Source organism: Dipodomys ordii, unplaced genomic scaffold, assembly GCF_000151885.1.
Source record: "Dipodomys ordii isolate 6190 unplaced genomic scaffold, Dord_2.0 Scaffold41, whole genome shotgun sequence".
Lineage (NCBI taxonomy): Eukaryota > Metazoa > Chordata > Mammalia > Rodentia > Heteromyidae > Dipodomys > Dipodomys ordii.
In genome coordinates this window covers 10404726-10423946 of record NW_012267257.1, presented here as the reverse complement: position 1 = coordinate 10423946, position 19221 = coordinate 10404726, and the positions used below count along the sequence as shown (strand labels likewise).

Here is a 19221-nt window from a genome sequence, read left to right as displayed (position 1 = left end):
TTAGCTGTCTATCCAGTGCTATCACTGTCTCTCCATCTGTGGCACTTTTGTTCCTGGGGGCTCTCTTGGTACTCCTTCCAGAGTGAGTTGGCTTGGGTTTCCTTCTGCCTGGAAGTCACCAGTTGGGCCAGAAGGAATCCTCTATGACCAGCTAAGCTCAATGTTTGAAGCAGAATGACATGATGCCAAGACTCAGACCTCTCCATGATATGTTATCAGAATCCTCATGCCATTTGTATAAACATTTTCAGTGCAATTACAACAAAAATATTTTCTCTCTTTCTATTCTGACAAGTGTACAATATGTTTTCTAAATGTTCTGCAATGTGCTCATGGACAGACACCCAAGCCAACCTTGTCCTAGATCCCTCAACATTCTGGGATGGCAGGTTCCCAGATTCTGGGAAGCATAGCTGGAGAGGCAAAGGTTAAAGGGAAGCATGACTGTGGTAGGAATGGAATGACCATAAACAAGTTTCAGGCTCTTTCTACTCAGCATTTGGGGATTTTCTTAGCCCTTGGCATAACTAGAATAAGCATTGTTATGTGATCCCCCCCCTCTTTTTATTAGTATGTGTTAATTGTACAATGTGAATTGTACAATTGTGAAAAGCCAATACATGCATACAATTTACTTTGATCAAATTTATCCCTCTACTATACATTTTCTGTGTCTTAAGCCTAGTCTGTGTTTGTGTGTGTGTGTGTGTGTGTGTGTATGCACATGCACACACTGGTCTTGGAGCTTGAACTCAGGGCCTGGGCACTGTCCCTGAGCTTTTTTCTTTCTCCTTTTTTTGTTTAGCTCAAGGCTAGTGCTCTACCACTTGAGTCACAGCTGCAATCCTGGCTTTGGCAGGAGTAGTTTATTGGAGGGGGAGTAGTTTATTAGAGATAAACTTTTCTGACCAGGCTGGCTTTGAACCTCAATCCTCAGATCCCAGCCTCCAGAGGAGCTAAGGATTACAGGCGTGTGCCATTGGCACCCAGAAAACCCATATTTTCATTGCTGCCTTAAAGGCACTGCTTTGTAAGTAGTTGTACTGGGTGTAGTTTTTTTTGTTACATATTTACAATACAACTTTTGAAATGGTACCTAGGACAAGCTTCAGAAAGATAGAAATAGGATTCTGTTTGCTTATTCAGAATTCTCTGGCTATTTTTAGTTGGTCTGTGTACTTTCCATTGCATCAGTGAATATAACTTGGTTCATTCTATGAAAATTAAATCACTGAGAAGCTAGCAATGTATTTCTGTCACAGATGATATTTTTGTTTTTATTTTGAAGTGTTTTTATGAATTGGGTTACAAAACTAATTCAGTCAGAGATGAATTTTGCTCAGGAAGTTGAAGTATTTTATAAAATAAAATTACCATAAGAAATTGACCTAATTATTTGGAAGTTTCTAATGCGAAAAAAGAAAAAGAAAAAATAGCTTAATACAGTTTTAAAAGCCTTCTAAAGAAGAAAGCTCAAGAATACCACTCCTTCATGGCAAAGAAACACCCTTTTTATTCAGTTATCTTTTTAATAAAAGTACAGCTTTTAGATTATAAGAGCAAAGATTTAGGCCACACTTTATACAGCATATTCTAGTTTTTAAGCTACAGTTCTTCAAAACTTGTTTTACGTTGCATAGTATTTTTCTTTTAGCATTTGTAACCATTATTAGTGAAACGTGAGTGTTGCTTTTGTATTTATCTGCTTGAATCTTTTTTGTCCCATATCTAAGTGGCTTACTACATGAACTTTTCTTTTTTAGTATTGAAGTACTAGTATGCTTTTTATATCATAATAGATTAGATCCTAGAAGAATTTAAGCTGTATCAGTTTGGTTCTTTTGCTTTGTTGAGAGTTTTTGGAGACTGGATCCTGGACTTCATGTGCCCTGTGCAAATAAATACTAGACATGTTTGTGATGACTCAGAGATTGTAGAGAGGAAAGCTTCAGGTGCCTGGAAGAGATTTAAGCAATTACTGGGGTCCCAACTGGGGACCACACTCCAACATCCCCAAGTTACTGAGGCAGATAGCAGACCATGAGTTATGACTTTGATCAATCGTTTCTCTTGCCTTTATGGATCTACTTGGCAGTGGGGCACAGAGGCCTGCTCTTCCAGAAACCTAGGACTGGGCCAGAGTGGGAAAATTGGGGACCTCAGTTTATATGTAGCAGTGACTGGTTGGGAGAAGGATGAAATGGGCACTAAAAAGAAAATCATGAGAAACACCAGCCTGAGGGGGTAAGAAGACCATCTCTATCTCATTCCTCATGATTGCTGCCTCTTTCTGGCTCCAGAAAAAAAAAAAGGTGGGAATAATGTCTTGCTCTTCCTTTACCTCAAATTGTTATGAGGATAAATTAACTTCTGGCAAATAGAGTGGATTGAACAAGCATATTTACTACATTTCTTTCTAGCAACACTAAAGTATTATTAGATGGGGAAAAGAGAACAAATCAGCTGCACAATTGGAGAAGACAAAAGGTGGTAATAATGGAAAACCTGTAGAATAATAAAATGTCTGTGGACAAATGACATCCTAAGAAGGCTGATAGACTGCAGGTGATGTCAAATCAGCGGGAGATTAGTCTTTGAGAAGTGCTTTCAAATTTACAGAGGTTTTTTGTTTCTTTCTCCTTCTATCTCTTTCTTTCCTCCTCTTCCTTGTTATACTCCTCTTTCTTTTCTTCCTCTCTGTCTTTCTCCTTTGTGAAAGGTTCAAGTGGTAACAATGCTGGTTTACTGTATGGATAACCAAGAAGTTATCCATTTTATTACTGATGATTAGCTAAATTATTTACAGGAAAAAAATTAAAGAAATACAGAGATTAAAATCAACCTACAAACTTACATGAGGAGACCTAGTATAATCAAAATGGTTGAAGGAAGGAAGGCAGGAAAGAAGGAAAGAAGAAAGAGCACAGGGATGGAGCATGGAGTTTAAACTGTATGTTATTTGACTCTATTTTAAAGATCTGAAAATTAAAATATTAATGATTGTAGTATTAGATGAAAGTTAGAGGGGAAAATGTCTTCCAGGAGATAGGTGAGGTAGGGGAAGACAGCATGGTGGGAGCACTGGACCTTCCCAGGTCAGAATCTTCAGGAAAACAAAGCCACAGCCCTGTTCCTCCTGGCCTTACATCTCCCTGGCCTCTGGCAAAGCTTGCTATAATGGCCCCTCTGCTTTCGCTTCTGTGAATCTAGAACCTACAGTACAAAACATTTTGCAAACTTGTGTTCTAGATTATAGTTGGTCACCAAAGTAGGGAGGATCTGAAGGCTCCCTGTTCTGTGTCCACGGTACCAGCTTTCTCTGATGGCATTTCAATCTCTGTCCATGCACAATTCCACACAGCACTACTGTGGCACTAACAGCTTCTTTTTGGGGCATTGTCAGTTTCTGCTGTGCCAACTGACTTGTGATATAGGTACAGGAAATGATGAAGGTATATTTTCTTTTGTTGTTGGAGCTAATAGATATGGTCTATTAATTATAAGCTATTTTTAGGCTATTATTTCAGGAGAGAAACGGATTGTAAGCACCAAACTGATTGTAAAACATAATGCAATGTGCAGACTTCACCGGTTTTCTTTAGTAACCAAGGATCTTGGTTATACTCATGCCCATGCAATTTTGGCCTTTGGCTGTAAAAATATTCCTGCAAAGGTGTTTTTTTTTTTTTTGCAGGGGGCGGGGATCTGGTCGTGGGGCCTGAACTCTGGGCCTGGGCACTGTTCCTCAGCTCTTCAGCTCAAGGCTAGCGCTCTACCACTTGAGCCACAGCGCCACTTCCAGCTTTTTTCTTATGTGGTGCTGAGGAATCGAACCCAGGGCCTCATGCATGCAAGGCAAGTGCTCTACCACTGAGCCACCTTCCCAGCCCCATGCAAAGGTGTTTTTCAAAAAGTGCAAAATAATATAACATTATAGGATGTTTTCCAAATGGAAGAAAATAGAAGAGTTCATATTGATAACTATTAATGGCATTGAGTATACCTTTTTATTTAATGTCAAATCATAATTTTGTAACAGGGTGAACTGAGTCTTGTTTCCTGAATAAGCTTTGTGGTTTGGAACAATTATGGATGTGCAGAAGAGTTTTTACATATAGTGGGCAGAATTCCTGTGCACCTTCTCCCCAGCCTCTCCTCATGTTAACATCTCACCGTGGTGCATTCATCGAATCTAAAACTCTTAACTAGTGATAATACAAGAGTAACAACTGAGCACAGACTTTATTTGGATTTTACAGGTTTTCCAATTTCCTTTTCTTTTCCTTCTCCAGAATTCAATTCAGCTCACTCTGTGTGTTGAGTGAGAGATCACCTCTTCAGTGTTTGTACACCAGTCTATTCAAGTGACACATGTAATCCACTTGACTATTGCCTGGTTTCTAAATACTTACCGTTCATAGCTTCTCCCTCACACAAGTGATCCCATGAAGAGCCTCTTCAGGGTGCAGCCTTCTCTTCTTCTAAGATTCTTTTCTCAGACTAACCACACTTCTCAGAGGAGATGAAGGATAAGAACAGATTTATGACTTTGGAAATGATTCTGCATTGCCAATTTATCTCCCTAAATGCCTGTGCACTCATTTGCTGTGCTATCAGTGATTGGGTTTTTTTTGTGTGTGTGTGATTAGCCCATTTGTATCCTCGTGTAAGCATTTGTTACTCTCACTTAAATATTTTGGCTTAATTCAATAGGTGAAAACAACATCTCAGTTTTTAAAAATTGTGTTTCTTTGATAACTCCCCAATTTGAATATTTCCCCCATGTGTGTTTACTAGATATACATTTTCTTTTCAGAGTTATCTCTTCATATTTTATTTATTAGGGTCTGAATATATTTTTAATCAATATGTATGAGTTTTATAATAAAGATATCCCTTGGCCTGTCATTCTGCAGTAATTATTCACCCCTCCATCTGTTATTTTGAATTTTCTTTTTGTAAATTTTGAAGTGCATAATGAAAGTTTTATGATTTAGAATCCATTACTTTTCTTTTGATTTATTTCATAACCTCTTTTAAGCTTAGAAAGTTTCCTCCTCAAAAAAAAAAATCAGATTTGAAAATTCAATTATTTATCGAAGATTAGATTTCCCATATCCATCTGGAGTCTTTTTAGTATTTGGTCCAAAGGTCTGATCTGACCATCTTTTAATTGCTAGTGTAGATGAGCAGACTCCTACTTTATGAGTAGTAAAGTATCCTTTTTAAACTTGCCGCTGCCTGGTTGTGTACACCCCTTCTCTGGATTGTTTCGGGCATGTTGGTCCCTTCCCGTCTCTCCCCACCACTCAACCACTGGGCCCTGATCATTGTGAGTTTGTGGCTTGTGCCCCACTCCCCCTGCCGCTTCCCAACTCTGGGAAAAAGTAGGTACCATTCCCTCAGGCTGAGGTACATTGTCCCACCCTCAGTCTGCCTTACTCCTGATACCGTTTGAGACGCACCCAGATATATCCTTGGCATGAGTATGCCAACCACGAAAAAGCCCCTAGTTATCCAATCTTGATGCCCCTCACACCAAAGCGCAGTATCCTACTAACTTGTTTGTGCTTTTATATCTCTTTTATAATTAACGTGGTTTCAGTGACTGGCACAGAGCCTTGTACATATAAGGAGCTCAATTCATATTTGTTAGGTAAGTAAAAAAGCAAATAAGTGAATCAGAAGGAAAATAAAATAGGACTCCTAGCAGAGTCCCAGCAGAGTTTGATTTGCATATTTTACTGGAGAATATGAAGGTAAAAAGAAATAGAAAATTGGAATTTATTATGCCATGGGTAGTGTAGATTGATTTATTACACATTCATTTTACCTTCCTTCTAGGAGCCATTACTGTAATGCAAAATCTGGAAAAATAAAACTACACCTCCCAGACTCCCTTGCACCAGTATTCTGGATATAACTTAGACTCCACTAATTACATGTACTCTTTGGAGATACAGAAGGCAGCGGGGAAGTAGAAGCTGATTATCCAGCCAAACAAGGTCATCCACATAGCTAAGCATTCCAGTATTTGTCATTAGCTTGGATGTGGAGGTAGTTGTGGGTAGCAGTGGAGAGAGTAAAGCCAGATGCTTCTGAACCTTCATTACAGAGCTAATTCTCTTTTACTCTTCCTCCCCTCTCCTCCTTTCCCTTCTATGCCATATTAGTTTTTCAGTCACTATAATGAAATATTATAGATTATGTGGCTTGTGAATAAAAAATTTTCTCACTGATCAAATCAGAGCCAGGGTCTGGTGAAGGCCTTTTTGCTGATGTTTTCATATAACAGAAGGGGACGCGGAGCAGCTGGGTCCCTTTTATAAGGCCACTGATCCTAACCACGAGGGCCACGCTCTTGTGACTTAATCACCTCCCAAATGCCATCTCAGTGGGAATTAGGTTAAACATATGAATTCGATGGGAATACACATATACAGTCTGGACTATTGGACACATCATTTGCAAATGTGATCTTTGAGAGACTTGGGTTGTCTCTTTATTCTCTTGACAGTAACCTTTGCAGAGCAGAAAAATTTTAAGATATAGTATTCATACTTGATAATAATATTTTATGTATATGGGCTTTCTCAGTATATCAGCATGCATTTGTTTGGCTTTCAAGATGTAAGTATGTATGTGTTAAAAGTTTTAAAACTATTCATTCTCTTAAAGAAGTACTTCTCAGCAGGTGTGGGGTGTGTTGTGTTCCCTGGTGATGTTTGTCAATGTCAGGATTTTCTTGGTTTTCACAACTGGGTGGGGAGCACCATTGCTGTGTTACCGCGTGGAGACCAGGGTGCTGCTATGTATTCTACAATGCAGCAGGATGGCCACACAACAAACCAATCCCCAACTACCAATAATGCCAAGGTGAAAAGTTATCTCCAATGTAGAAATCTTGCTTAAAGAATTTACCCAAATGAACTAACAGCATATACTTAGTTTTGGTCCATTGAATCTTTCAGGGAGAGCAATATAAAATGGCAAATCAAAATTAACATACATATGCCACATATGTGTTCATAGGCATCCATCCTAGAAATACCTACTCATGTTTGCAAGAAGGCACATACAGATGTTCTTCTCTGCATTTTTTTAACAGTGAATTTTTTAAGAGAAACTGTCACTCAGTGAGTCATGGTGCATGCGTGGTCTGTATTTTGTAGACATTTTGATGGGAATCTGCATTGCTCTCATAACCCAATTCTGTCTGCATGGCCCACTAACATCCCCTCCCCCTCCCCAGCCCCCAGGGGAAGTTCTTAGAAAAACCTCACCCCAAGCCCTTTCTGGGAAGTGCACATTCCCCCTAGTGAGCTATCTGGGGCTGCGGTCACAGCTTCTTCATTTTATACGTAAAGCCCAGACTCCCTACTTTCTGCACCCTTTTATCTCTCATTCTGTTCCCAGTTACTTGGTGCCCTCTCCAGTGATAATCAATTCCTGATCTGATTGGTTGAAGTCTCTGTCTCCCTACTTTCCTTTCCTCACTTGATCTTTCCTAACATCTGGTGCTGAAACCCAGGATGGAGTTCCCAGAGGAGTCCTGTCCTTGTGAGGACTGTGTCCACCTCCCTTTCCTTTCGTCCTCTCCCCAATTTGTCCTTCCTCCTCAGCAGCTTTCTGAGAACCAGTCTGTCCCTCCATCTTACTTTGGCTAACCAGTGGCCAGAAAGTGACCCAGAGCCTCTGGCTCTCCCTGCCTCATAGCCAAGTAAGGGAGGTTAGGTCTTGACCTAGACCTATATTGATTTGACTGGTAAACTCAGTTATAAAGACCACTGGGTCCTTCTCTCTTCCCTGGCTGACTGTACCCTTAGCCAAACCTCCAGATCAGAGGCTATTTGCTGTTTGACAGCATCTACCACTGGAACTTTCTCCAGGGAAATGGCAAATGGCCAGAGGTTCCCTATGTCCAAGCTTTCTTTCCCCTTGGCTCCCACCCCTCCCTTTGCTCTGCCCTGTTTCACTTATTAATTTCTCTTATCTGATCTATCCAGGCCCTCCAAACCCTCTTCAGAGCCTTCTGCTGAAAGCCTGATCTCCTCTGTTGAGGTCTCTGTCTCCTGACTTTCCTTTCATCCACTTGATCTTTCCTAACACAACCTCTCACTATCCCTTCTCTGTGATCCTGACCTTCTTTCGGAAGTCTTCTTTTCTGGGTCTAAGCTCATTATAAGAACAATTCCCAAGACTTCCCTCATCCTGTCATCATCAGAAAGGACTGACAGATCCTTCCTCTCATGCCTCTTTGTTGTGTCCAGGGGAAATCACAAGGCCTGAGGTCAGCCATTCAGATCAGACTTTAGATTGTGAACTAAGGAAAAGGCAAAGATTAAACTATTGAGTGGAGAAAACGTTAGGTAGTTGTAGCTGCTTCCTGGCCTCAAAGTTTTTTCTAAGTGACAGAATTGAGCTATTAGCTGGTCTACCAGAATTGCCTTGGGTTCTGTTACTGAAAACATTGGGGAGACAGTTAACTATTTAATTACTCAGTAAAGAATAACAAGAAAAATCGGAGCAACATCTGAATATGTTTCAGAAAATGTATATAATAACAAGCTAATACAATATAATTCATGGGGCTAATACAATATAATTCATGGGGTTAGTTGAGTATTTTCCTTGGCTTTTCTGAATTCTTAAAATTTGAGTCGATGCACTAAAGTGCTGTCTTCCCAGGGCTTGCCTATGCCATGTAATACATAAATTGAAGTAATAACATTTTAATAGGAAAAAAACTTAGAGAATCACCCCAGCAGTAATAAGTTGGTCCCAGTTCAAGAAACAGATACATTAGATCTTTGTACATTGCAAGGTATCTTAGTTGATATGACCAGGAATTGCATGCAACAGTTCAAAGGAACATGCAACAGGACATAGTAGTAAGTGAAAAATCAAACTTCAGAACGTTCATTTGCTTAAGAAGTGTTTGTTAAACTTTTATCCTTTACTAGTTTCTGCATGCTAGAAAGGGTAGATTTGGTTCCTGGCCTCATAGAACAGTACTCAAAACTTCAAAATATGGGCAACAAATTGCCTAACAATAGTAAGTAACAATGTGGGTAGTAAATGGAAACATTATTGTGATTAAACATCATTGTTATTAAAATTAATGACTTAATGACAGTAAATTAAAGGAAATAAGACTTGAAATTATAAGCATATGCATATATATAATGGTTGCTATATCACAAAGGCAGCAATAAAAATAGAAACCATGTGCATATATAAATACATGTTCACATTTTTTGTTATGTTTTAGTATTACATGACTAAAAGGAGATATACTATAATGCCGAATAATAAAAGTACAGATGATATTTTTCTATTTTCTAAATTTTGTTTATATATATTGTTTTATAATTTCAATTATAAAACACTTTATGGTCAAAATTGTTTGAGTAGATAGTAAAACATTTGAAAATTTTAAATTTCTTTTTATATTTACTCATATTTTTATAATTTCCATGCTCAGAAGATACTAAGGAGACATGGGTAGAACAAATATAGAAAGTATATGTCATAAATTTAAAAAATGTAAACATCATCTTGCTTGAATCTGTTCCAAATTCCTAAAGTCACAAGTCGCTTGGTCTAGACCACTGTCAGTCTTGCTTTGCTGATCTCTTAACTATTGCAACTGACAGAATGGGCTGTAAGTCACAGTCAGGTTGATGTCCCTAGCAATGACAGCTTGGGAGGCAACAGCCAAGTCCCTTTAAGATCACCTGAGACAGATGTGGCTCTCCACGTGTAAGTCCATATTCAGAAATCTTACCTAAATATACACAAGGTGGGATGAATGGAGCCTCTAACACAATGTCTTTTGTTTGCGGCAGGCAAGGTGGGGCCTCCCGTTGACATCAAGCTGAGCGCATTGAACTGCACAGCTTTCAGCATCCAGTGGACAATGCCAAGGCATCCTGTGAGTCCCATCATTGGGTACACGGTGAGTCCACAGCCATGGAGATTTTCTCTGGTGGGTGTGTGAAGGTGACTGTCCATTCTTTCTACCCTTGTATCTCCTCTACAAGTTAACGATCCCTCCTCCAAATGCGTTGGGAATTTTTCAGATTGTGGAATATATTCGTATGTGTAATGAGCTAGGTTGGGATGAGACCCAAGTTTAAACAGGAAATCCCCTTGTTCAATATACATCTTATAGACATAGTCTTAAGTTTATACCTTATTTTAGCACACCTATGTTTTGACTACAGTCTATCATGTGATGACTTTTGGTGTGTCATGTTGGGGTTTAAAAAGCTGCAGGTTTTTTACACTTTCAGATTTTGACTTTTTATTAGAGGTGCTCAACTTGTCTGTGGCCTTTGTCAGGTCTCCCACACCCACCCCAGTGTTAATGACTCCTCATTCAGCTGTTGCTAGAGCCATAGGGAATGTTTTTAAGGGCATTTGTAAGAGTCTAAAACATGCACTCTATATCTACCAGTTGAGATCTTTTCCAGTCCTTCTTCTCTACAGAAAAGGAAGGAATAAAGCAAGAAGATACTGTTTCTGCTATCCAAGTTAATACAACAAATTTGGAGAATAATGCAGAAGTGTGGGAAGTCATAGTTATGGGTTGTCAATCAGCACCAAACAACGAAAGATCTGAATGGAAAAGATGGACAGATAAAGTGGAGGAATGAGCAGGGAACACATCAGAGGCTGTACAAATTGGGCTGCTTTCAGTAACCAAGTTGTTTTCTTTGAACAGTGCTTTTAGCAATAAATCAACTTTAGAAGGCAGAACATTTTATAGATAAATATTTGGAATTCTGAAATCTCTATTGTATCAGGAGAGCTGACAATTACTGAGCCCACATTCCGAAAGGGTACCACACCCACGGAGCTGAGCTGCCCTTTGGAGATGGGACCAAAATTCCCTTTAATACCTGGAGCCCCTCTACTCATTACTGACTTTATTTCACCAAGGGACAGGAACCTTTGATCACAGCTCATGTCCTTTGTTCTTAAAATAGAGAAAGATGTTTCTGGGTTCAAGTCTTATCGTACATAGGAGCATAGAAAATTACCTAAGGAGGTAAAAAGAAAGGCCTGAGTTGTCTTCTCCCTCCTAGGTGTCTAGCATGCATTTTCTTTCCTGGCATCTAAATGTTTTTGAGCTTATGGCCTATGTATCTAACAGCCAGGTGATGCACTCTTGTGAGTGGTCCTAGGTAAGTACTTGCTTTATTCTCGTTAAGATGTCTGCTTTATTTCAAGGTCTTTTACTCTGAAGTTGATGCAGATAAATCTCTCCGGGAGCAGTCCCAGAGTGCACCTCTCAGCCAGGACACAACAGTCACTGTGAGTACCTCCTGGATCCTGGTAGTTGGGTATTTCTGGGAAGGTATATGAATTCTGAGTTAGTGGGTATATATATAGTAATAATTCATATGTGTGTGTGTGTGTGTGTGTGTGTGTGTGTGTGTGTGTGTGTGGTTCTTTACAATTCCCAAATACCCCTCATGCATGTACTCTCTAACATACTATCTCTCCTAAAAGAAAGGCATTTGATCGGAGAATCGTTGTATAAATGCTTTTGTCCTGGATTGCCATCCTTTTTTAGTCTTGAGCAGAAGTAGCCACCTTATGGCTATATGTTTTTCCTTTTTCTTTGATTAGAAAGTGTAATTTTGATTTTTTTTAAAGATCCCAATAAGACATAAATAAATATGACACATTTATGTCTTCCCAACTGCTTGGGGGATGCAGTATTTTAAAAAAATGATGTAATTTGAAATGCATATTCAAATGGCCCAAGTTGTTTATTTTCCTTTTCAAACTGGCACTAATTGTCAGCTGCTCCGCTATTGTTTTTTCCTGTCAAGGTCTTTTTGAGTGAACTTTTTGCCTTAGGCATCTTTTGATCCCATTGCTTTCACTCTTCTCTGTCCCCATTCTGTTAGCATCATCTGGAGACTGGAGTCTTTAGAAGGCTCTACAAGGAGTTACTCCAACACCCACTTCGATAATGATGGTGGCATTCCTTGTCAGTCTTTTTAATAAGTGCCTGGTAGATGCAGTACAGTCTGAAACCTATTTGTCACCACTAATAAGTAGCTATTACTTATTAAGAGTCTATTTCCCGCCAGACATCATCTCTCATGCTTTCCACTTGTTTTTCCATTTAATCTTCATGACTCTCTTATGACCTCATTTTACTGACAGGATTACCGAGGCTCAGAGAGGTGAAGAAACCTCCCCAAATCATATATTAATAAGAGACAGTGACGGGTAAATGCAAGGCTGACATGTCTGAGCTCCTCTCCTAACTAGTTTTACCCAAACTCTCATGACCAGGAAAGGATAGCTGCACATTTCAGCCTGCTTGTATTTTCATGGCATGCTTTTAATCTCAAAGCTTGACTTGTCCTTCAGCAACCCTCATTAACCTTGGAAGACCTTAGCCCCTGCTCTGGGGTTTATTCTATCTGAAGCAGGGAGATTGAGTTGGCTTCATCCAGGAAATCATAAGTTTGACGATCCCTCTCCCTTCAACAGCCTTGGAACTTTCCACAAGTCCACTGAGCCCACCAAAGGGTTCACATTGTCCCTGGCAATGTCTCCAGACAGTCCAGCCTTGTGTCCTGCAGAGATCAGTACTCTGACTTGTACACAACCCAAGAATTAAGAGCACAGGGCTGACAGTACCCTGGAGTAAGCAAAGAGCTTCTGAAGTGGAGAGCCTGCCCATAGGAAGGGACCCAGGCTGAAAATGGGCATCTCTGTGAAGGTTACTGGGTCATGAAACAGGGCCATGAGAGAGACAGTATCCTAGGCTCCTGGTTCCGCTTCTTGTGTTTGTAGGTTGCGACTTTGGCCAGTCACAACCTGTTAAGCCTCAACTTTGCCCTATGGAAGGTATAATGAGACCTCTGTAAGAACTAAACATATATAAATATATAAATATTTATACATATATAAAAATGTATAAATATATAAATTATATAAATATGTTTATGTAAACATTTTATTATATATTATATTTTTATATTTATATAAATATATTTAAATTTATATACATATATGTATATTATATATGCGTATATACGTGATAACTTCTCAAAGTATCCATTATCACTCATGATGACTTTTATGTTAAATATCCTGTTATTTACAGGCAGACATTAGAATAAATTGCCAACTTGATCATCTTGCTAATGACAAAAATTGCAAGGGTGGATTTTTTAGGTCCATCACAAGATAACAAACAATCTCTATTCAGAGACAGCATTTAGACCTGACAGAAAACTATCTTTACACTGATAAAAAATAATTAAAGAATAACATGAGACCAGATATAATTAACATGGCATCTAATATATGCATACTTATACAGCTATGAAAAAGAGATGAGTATAGGAACAAAAAAGAGGTAAAACTTTGAGACTAGAAATTGAAGCAAGGAACTTTCTAGAAAGCCATATTTGAAGGAGGGCATCCCAATGGGAAAATGGTTTGAACCCTAGGGATGAGGTGTATGTTTGTCCACATGCATGTGGATTGGGCATTTGTGTTTGGATGGTCATGAGGGAGAGTTGCAGAATATACAGGCTAGAAAGTGGGTCAGTAAGTGGTTGGAGCTAACATACAAAGGTTCTGGGGTCAAACTACATGAGTTCAGATTCCTGACTTTTAGCAAACTTGCTGGTCAATATTTCTGTGTCTCCGTTTCCTATCACCAAAATAGAGATCCTGATATTATCACTGCTCTAGATAGTGTCTCAGTGGGTCCCAAACTATGTAACAGAATGCTGTAGATTTTGCAGGAAGCCTCCAGGGGCACTGTGAAAATAGAAGCATCTGTGTAAAACACTACTCCTAAGTTGGGTATAAGTCTTAATCAGCACTTCTTGTGGTCTGAGCATGCTGTAAAAATGTCTCAGCAAAGCTAACTGTGCCATGAGTGAAAAATTTAGGAAGTTGTGTGCTGTATCTTACCATCCTATAGCATACAGAAGTTGTGTTTGAAATGAGGTAATGGCTGTAGAGCCCCCAGCATGACACCTGACCTAGAACAAGAGCTGAGTAAATAGACAATAAAATTCATATTGCAGTGATCTGTGGTTTGCATACCATCTTGGCTGCAGCTAGGGGAGGGGGCAGGTCAACTGCCCAAGTTTCTGTTTTACTCCGGCAAGTTTTCTTTTACTCTTTATGTCCCTTCTGTTTTTGTTTTTGTTTCTCCTCTCCAGGGACTATCTGAACATTGGGTAGTTTTTGTAAGTATGTTTTAGGAAACTTAACACCCTGCCCCAATCTAGGAGTGGGTGGTGGTCTCTTGTCACCAAAATGTTGATTTCCCCATCTCTTCATCCCAAGAAAGGCCCAATGGAGAGTACTTAGTTTTAGTATAAGCAGACAGATTTTTTTTTGTCATTGAAAAAGGGGATGCTTTTCTCTATGTACATGTTGCTTCATCTCACACAGCAGAGTAAGGTTAAGAGAAGCATCTTTAAAGGTTGAAGCAATTTTGTCTGTTCTAAGAATCAGTGAAACTGATTTTTAGCCTTTCCTTTCTTTATTCCCTCTAACAACGCCAGATTTTCTTTTCAGCATTGTGCCACCCATCCAAAAATGACTTATTTAGTTTCCCATATTGAATTTCAAACAGGAGATTAAGTTGATGGTTACTCTGATTTAAATGATAAATTTAAAAAAATAAAAAAAAACAAATGATAAATTTGGCCCAAATAGCCTAGCTGCCAAGGTGGAATTTTTTGAAGCGTGCCCTATCTATCTATCTATCTATCTATCTATCTATCTATCTATCTATCTATCTATCTATCTATCTATCTATCATCTATCTATCTGTCTGTCTGTCTGTCTGTCTGTCTATCTATCATATCTTAAATATTTGCACAAAGGGATTTTTAACTTAACATTTTAATTTGCATCTTCCACAGTGTCACACCTTCTATCATCTTTGAAGCTACTGACTTGAGGGTCAAAACCAAGCTCTCTGTCTTGGTCTTTTTTCATGCTGCTGTAACAAAACACCATGCAATGGGCCGTTTCTAGGGAAAATGAATTGATGGTTCCAAAGGCTGGAAGTCCAAGGGTGTGGATGCTTAGCATCTAGTGAGCATCTCAGGCTGTATCATCTCATAGTGGAAGGCAGAAGGGCCAGGCAGCACAAGAGAGCAAGAGAACCACAAGAACAAGAGGGGCCACATTCAGTTTATCATACCTCTCCCATCTTCATAACTAACACACTCATACAATCCCTCACCTCTGCAATAACAACAGCAACCCCTCATGCCTGAATCATCATCTTCCAACACTGATGCACTGGACATTTATCTTCCAGTACATGAACTCTGAGGGACACATTCAAACCATTGCAAGCACTAACACTATTGATCAACATGAAGGGGTCAGTAGTTGAGGCTCACTTCTTGATGAGGTAATCCACTTATATGGATATCTTGGCTCTTGATTTCTTTCCTTCATTTCACTTCAGCTCATTTGTTCATTCGTCAAGAGCATTGCACGAATGTTTACTGTATGTCTGATAATACTGTGCTCAGCTTTGGGATGCTGTAGGAATAAGAACTTGCTTCCTGCCATCAAGCAGGTGGGAGAAGGTGGCAAATAAACAGGCAATTACACTATAAAGTGAGGAGTGATAAGATTAAGGTCCATCAAGGACATGGAGGAAGCATAGAGGAGGGACACCTAACCAGACTGGGGGCCCGGGTAGAGAAATGAGGTAATGTCTCAGCTGAACTGAGTCATGAAGGATGAGCAGGGTGAGCCAGGCAGGAGTAGGGAGAAGGGCATTTCATGTGGAGAGAGCAGCAGGTTCAAAGGCCCAGAGGCAAGGAGTTGAATGGCATAAATTTGAGTCCTGCCAAGTTCTTAGGTATGACTGGAATGTAGAATGCTGGGAAGGGAGGTGCATGGGAGGTGCTAGAAGGGGGGATTTAAGGTGGAAAGTGATAACATCAGATTTAAGGTAGAAAGTGATAACATCAGATTTAAGATTTAAGGATATAACTTTAGCATAGCCTTATGGAGTCTAAACTGAAAGGGTAGAGAGTATTGGTGCCAGGCAGATTCAAAGTACATTGTCTTGGTTTGGGAATGTGGCCTAGTGGTAGAGTGTTTACCTAGCATGCATGAAGCCCTGGGCTCAATTCCACAGTACCACAAAAAAGCCAGAAGTGGCGCTGTGGCTCCCAGTGGTAGAGTGTTATCCTTGAGCAAAAGAAGCTCAGAGAAGTAGATGAATGGATCAAGAAAATGTGGTATATATACACAATGGAATTCTATGCCTCCATCAGAAAGAATGACATTGCCCCATTTGTTAGGAAATGGAAAAGTAAGCCAGGCCCAAAGAAACATAGGTCCCATGGTTTCCCTTATTTGCAATATCTAGTATATGTATGAATCAAGCAGAAAAGGTCAGATAAGGTGATGTTAGGAAAATGAACCCTAAGATATGTATTTAAATGTTTTTTTTTTGGGTCCGGTTGTGGGGCCTGAACTCTGGGCCTGGGCGCTGTCCCTCAGCTCTTCAGCTCAAGGCTAGTGCTTTAACCCTAAGATATGTATTTAAATGTTTTTTTTCTTTCATGCACTTGTTTCTAACGCATTTATAAGATTATTTCTTTGTTGCTTTGTATGTCTGTCCCCCACAGTATAACCCCTGCTTTCACTGTATTTGATGTCGATATAATTTGTGGAGGGGAAGGGGAAAAACAAATCATTTAAATAAGGATACAGGTGGACCCGTTGCAACAATGAGAAGTACAAGTTGTCATGTCGAAAACGAACTTTACAACTTTGATGGGGGGGTGGGGAGGAGGCTGGGAAGGGGAAAGAAAGGAGGAGGCTACAATGCTTCATAAGAATGTACTCATTATCTTGCCCATCTAATTGTAACCCCTATGTATGGTATTTTCACAATAAAAAATAAATTAAAAAAAAAGAAGCTCAGATATAGTGCCCAGGCCCTGAGTTCAAGCCCCAGAACCAGCAAAAAAAAAAAAAAAAGAACTCCATCCTTTAAAAAACAATAACCAAAAACCCCACAAAGTACATTATCTTTACTGTAAGGATTTAGATATAAAGGGTGGAAAAGCTGAAAAGAAACAAATAGGTTCAAGAGGAATGAAAGACGTGTCATCAGCTATATTGGTGGCTAGCTGATTGGAAGGTGGTGACGGAAGAGGATGAATACAGAGGGAAGTGTGACAGATTTCTAGCTTGAGTAATGAGAGGGAGCAGTATTTGCTTTTCCTTTTGCTAGTAGATGAAGAAATGATTAGTTGATTATATTAAACTTAAGTTGCTTGATAGTGTTGAGTAGAGTTGTTCAAGAAGCAGTCAGAGGCTGGGAAGGGATGTGAAGGGTAAACAAAGGAGGAGGCTGCAATGCTTGGTAATAAATGTACGCATTATCCTGCCCATGTAATTGTACCCCCTCTGTACAGTATGTTCACAAATAAAATAAAATAAATAAAAATAACCTAAAAAAAAAAGAAGCAGTCAGAAACGTCCACCTGGAAATGAGGCAGGCCATCGCTGGCTGGCTGGGCACATGAGGTATCATTAGAAAGGTATGCAAGAAGCTAAGGGTGGAGGAGGAGAAATTTCTCATGAGAATCTAAGAGGAGGAGAAATTTCCCATGGGAATCTACAGAGTAAAAGATGATGGCAAGCGGAGGGGTAGCTCTTGGGAGACACTCATAGGCTGTCAGAAAAAGGGGGATTGGTTGGAGATTTTGAAGAACAGAAACAAGAAGAGGAGGTAACTGAGAAGTTGAGCATGGTTTCCAAGAAAACAAAGTGATTTCAGAAGCAAGGGATCTTGAAGCAGCAATCTTGAAAGTTATAAAAATCTATAGTGACTGAGTCATTGGATTGACTACAAAATCATGGGGACTTCAATAAGAACACCATGTACAGTTGTAGAGAGAAGCCAAAATGGAAGTAAGTTGAGAAGTGACGAGGAGCTAAGGAGGTGGTGACCGCATCTTTAGAGAGGGGCCTCTGAGGAAAGAAGTTGGGGATTCATATGTGGCAGAAGAATGATAGTTTTTTTTTTCTGGTGGGGATATTGGAGCACAGTAAATACAGAAGGATCAGCAAGAAAGGAGAGAGGCTGGAAATTCACAACAAAGAAAAGATATAGTTTAGAGTGAAGCCTAGGTACCAGTGTTTGTTTCTTTTAGATCTCTAAAGTATTATAATATGAAATCAGGGTTTAGGAAGTACTGTATTAAGGTTTGATAATTATTTGTTGAATGCTTTCTAAATGATTTTGTAGTTGTTGTTGTTGGTACTGGGGTTTGACTCAGGACTTTGTGGTTACAAGGCAGATACCCTACCTCTTGGACCACACCACCATCAACCCTTTTTGAATAAAATATTGTCTTTTCCATAGCCAAGCTAGACTGCAATCTCTTATTTTACTTCCTATGTGATTAGGAGGTGATCATGCCACTACTCCCAACTCTTTATTGGTTGATATGGGGCCTCATACACATTTTTCTCAGGCTCATGACAAACTACATCCTTTCAATCTCAGCCTCCCAAGTAGCTAGGGTTACAGGAAAGAGCCACCACATCCAACTTCAAAACAGGTTTTTGAATCTCCCTATTTTTCTTCAGCAATAGTAAATGTTTTATCATCTCTAGAAATTTTTGTGAAAAAAATGGAAGATAGGATTGATCTCTGGTCTTAGGTGGCTTACCATATGATAGGAGAATTAGCAACAAATATGTGCTACAATTTGAGTGTCCCTTATCTATAATGTTTTCTGAGCTTTTTTGCATTTTGGCATATTTACATATACATAATGAGATAGCTTGGGGATGAGACCCAGTCTAAATATGAAATTCAGTTATGTTTTATGTATACCTTGAATGTAATTTGTTTCAAGTACGACTTACACATGCAATCAGCTGTATGCTATTCTATTCATGAGTGTTATTTCAGTATTCAGTATTTGGGAATTTGGATTTGGGGATTAGGAGCATTCAACTTATATTATTCAACTTGTATGCATAAGTGTTAGATTAGTGGCACAAGATTTAGTAGTGCGGGATCACAAGACTGGATGGTCAGGAACAATGTCCAGGGGAGGGAATGGGTCTTCAAGAACCCTTATGAGCAAAGAGGAGGAAGAGGAGGAGGAGGAAGGGGAGGAGGAGGAAGAGGAGGAAGGGGAGGAGGAGGAGGAGGAGAAAGAGAAAGAG

General features: G+C 39.5%; 1 protein-coding gene across 1 annotated transcript in view; it reads left to right on the top strand.

Moving 5' to 3' along the window:
* The window catches only part of Egflam (EGF-like, fibronectin type III and laminin G domains), a 166493-nt gene that overhangs the window by 47897 nt on the left and 99375 nt on the right, over nucleotides 1-19221 (top strand). The window contains exons 2-3 of the mRNA XM_013018520.1: nucleotides 9849-9958; nucleotides 11236-11319. Coding sequence (XP_012873974.1) covers nucleotides 9849-9958; nucleotides 11236-11319 — 194 coding nt within the window. The remainder of the gene's footprint in view (nucleotides 1-9848; nucleotides 9959-11235; nucleotides 11320-19221) is intronic.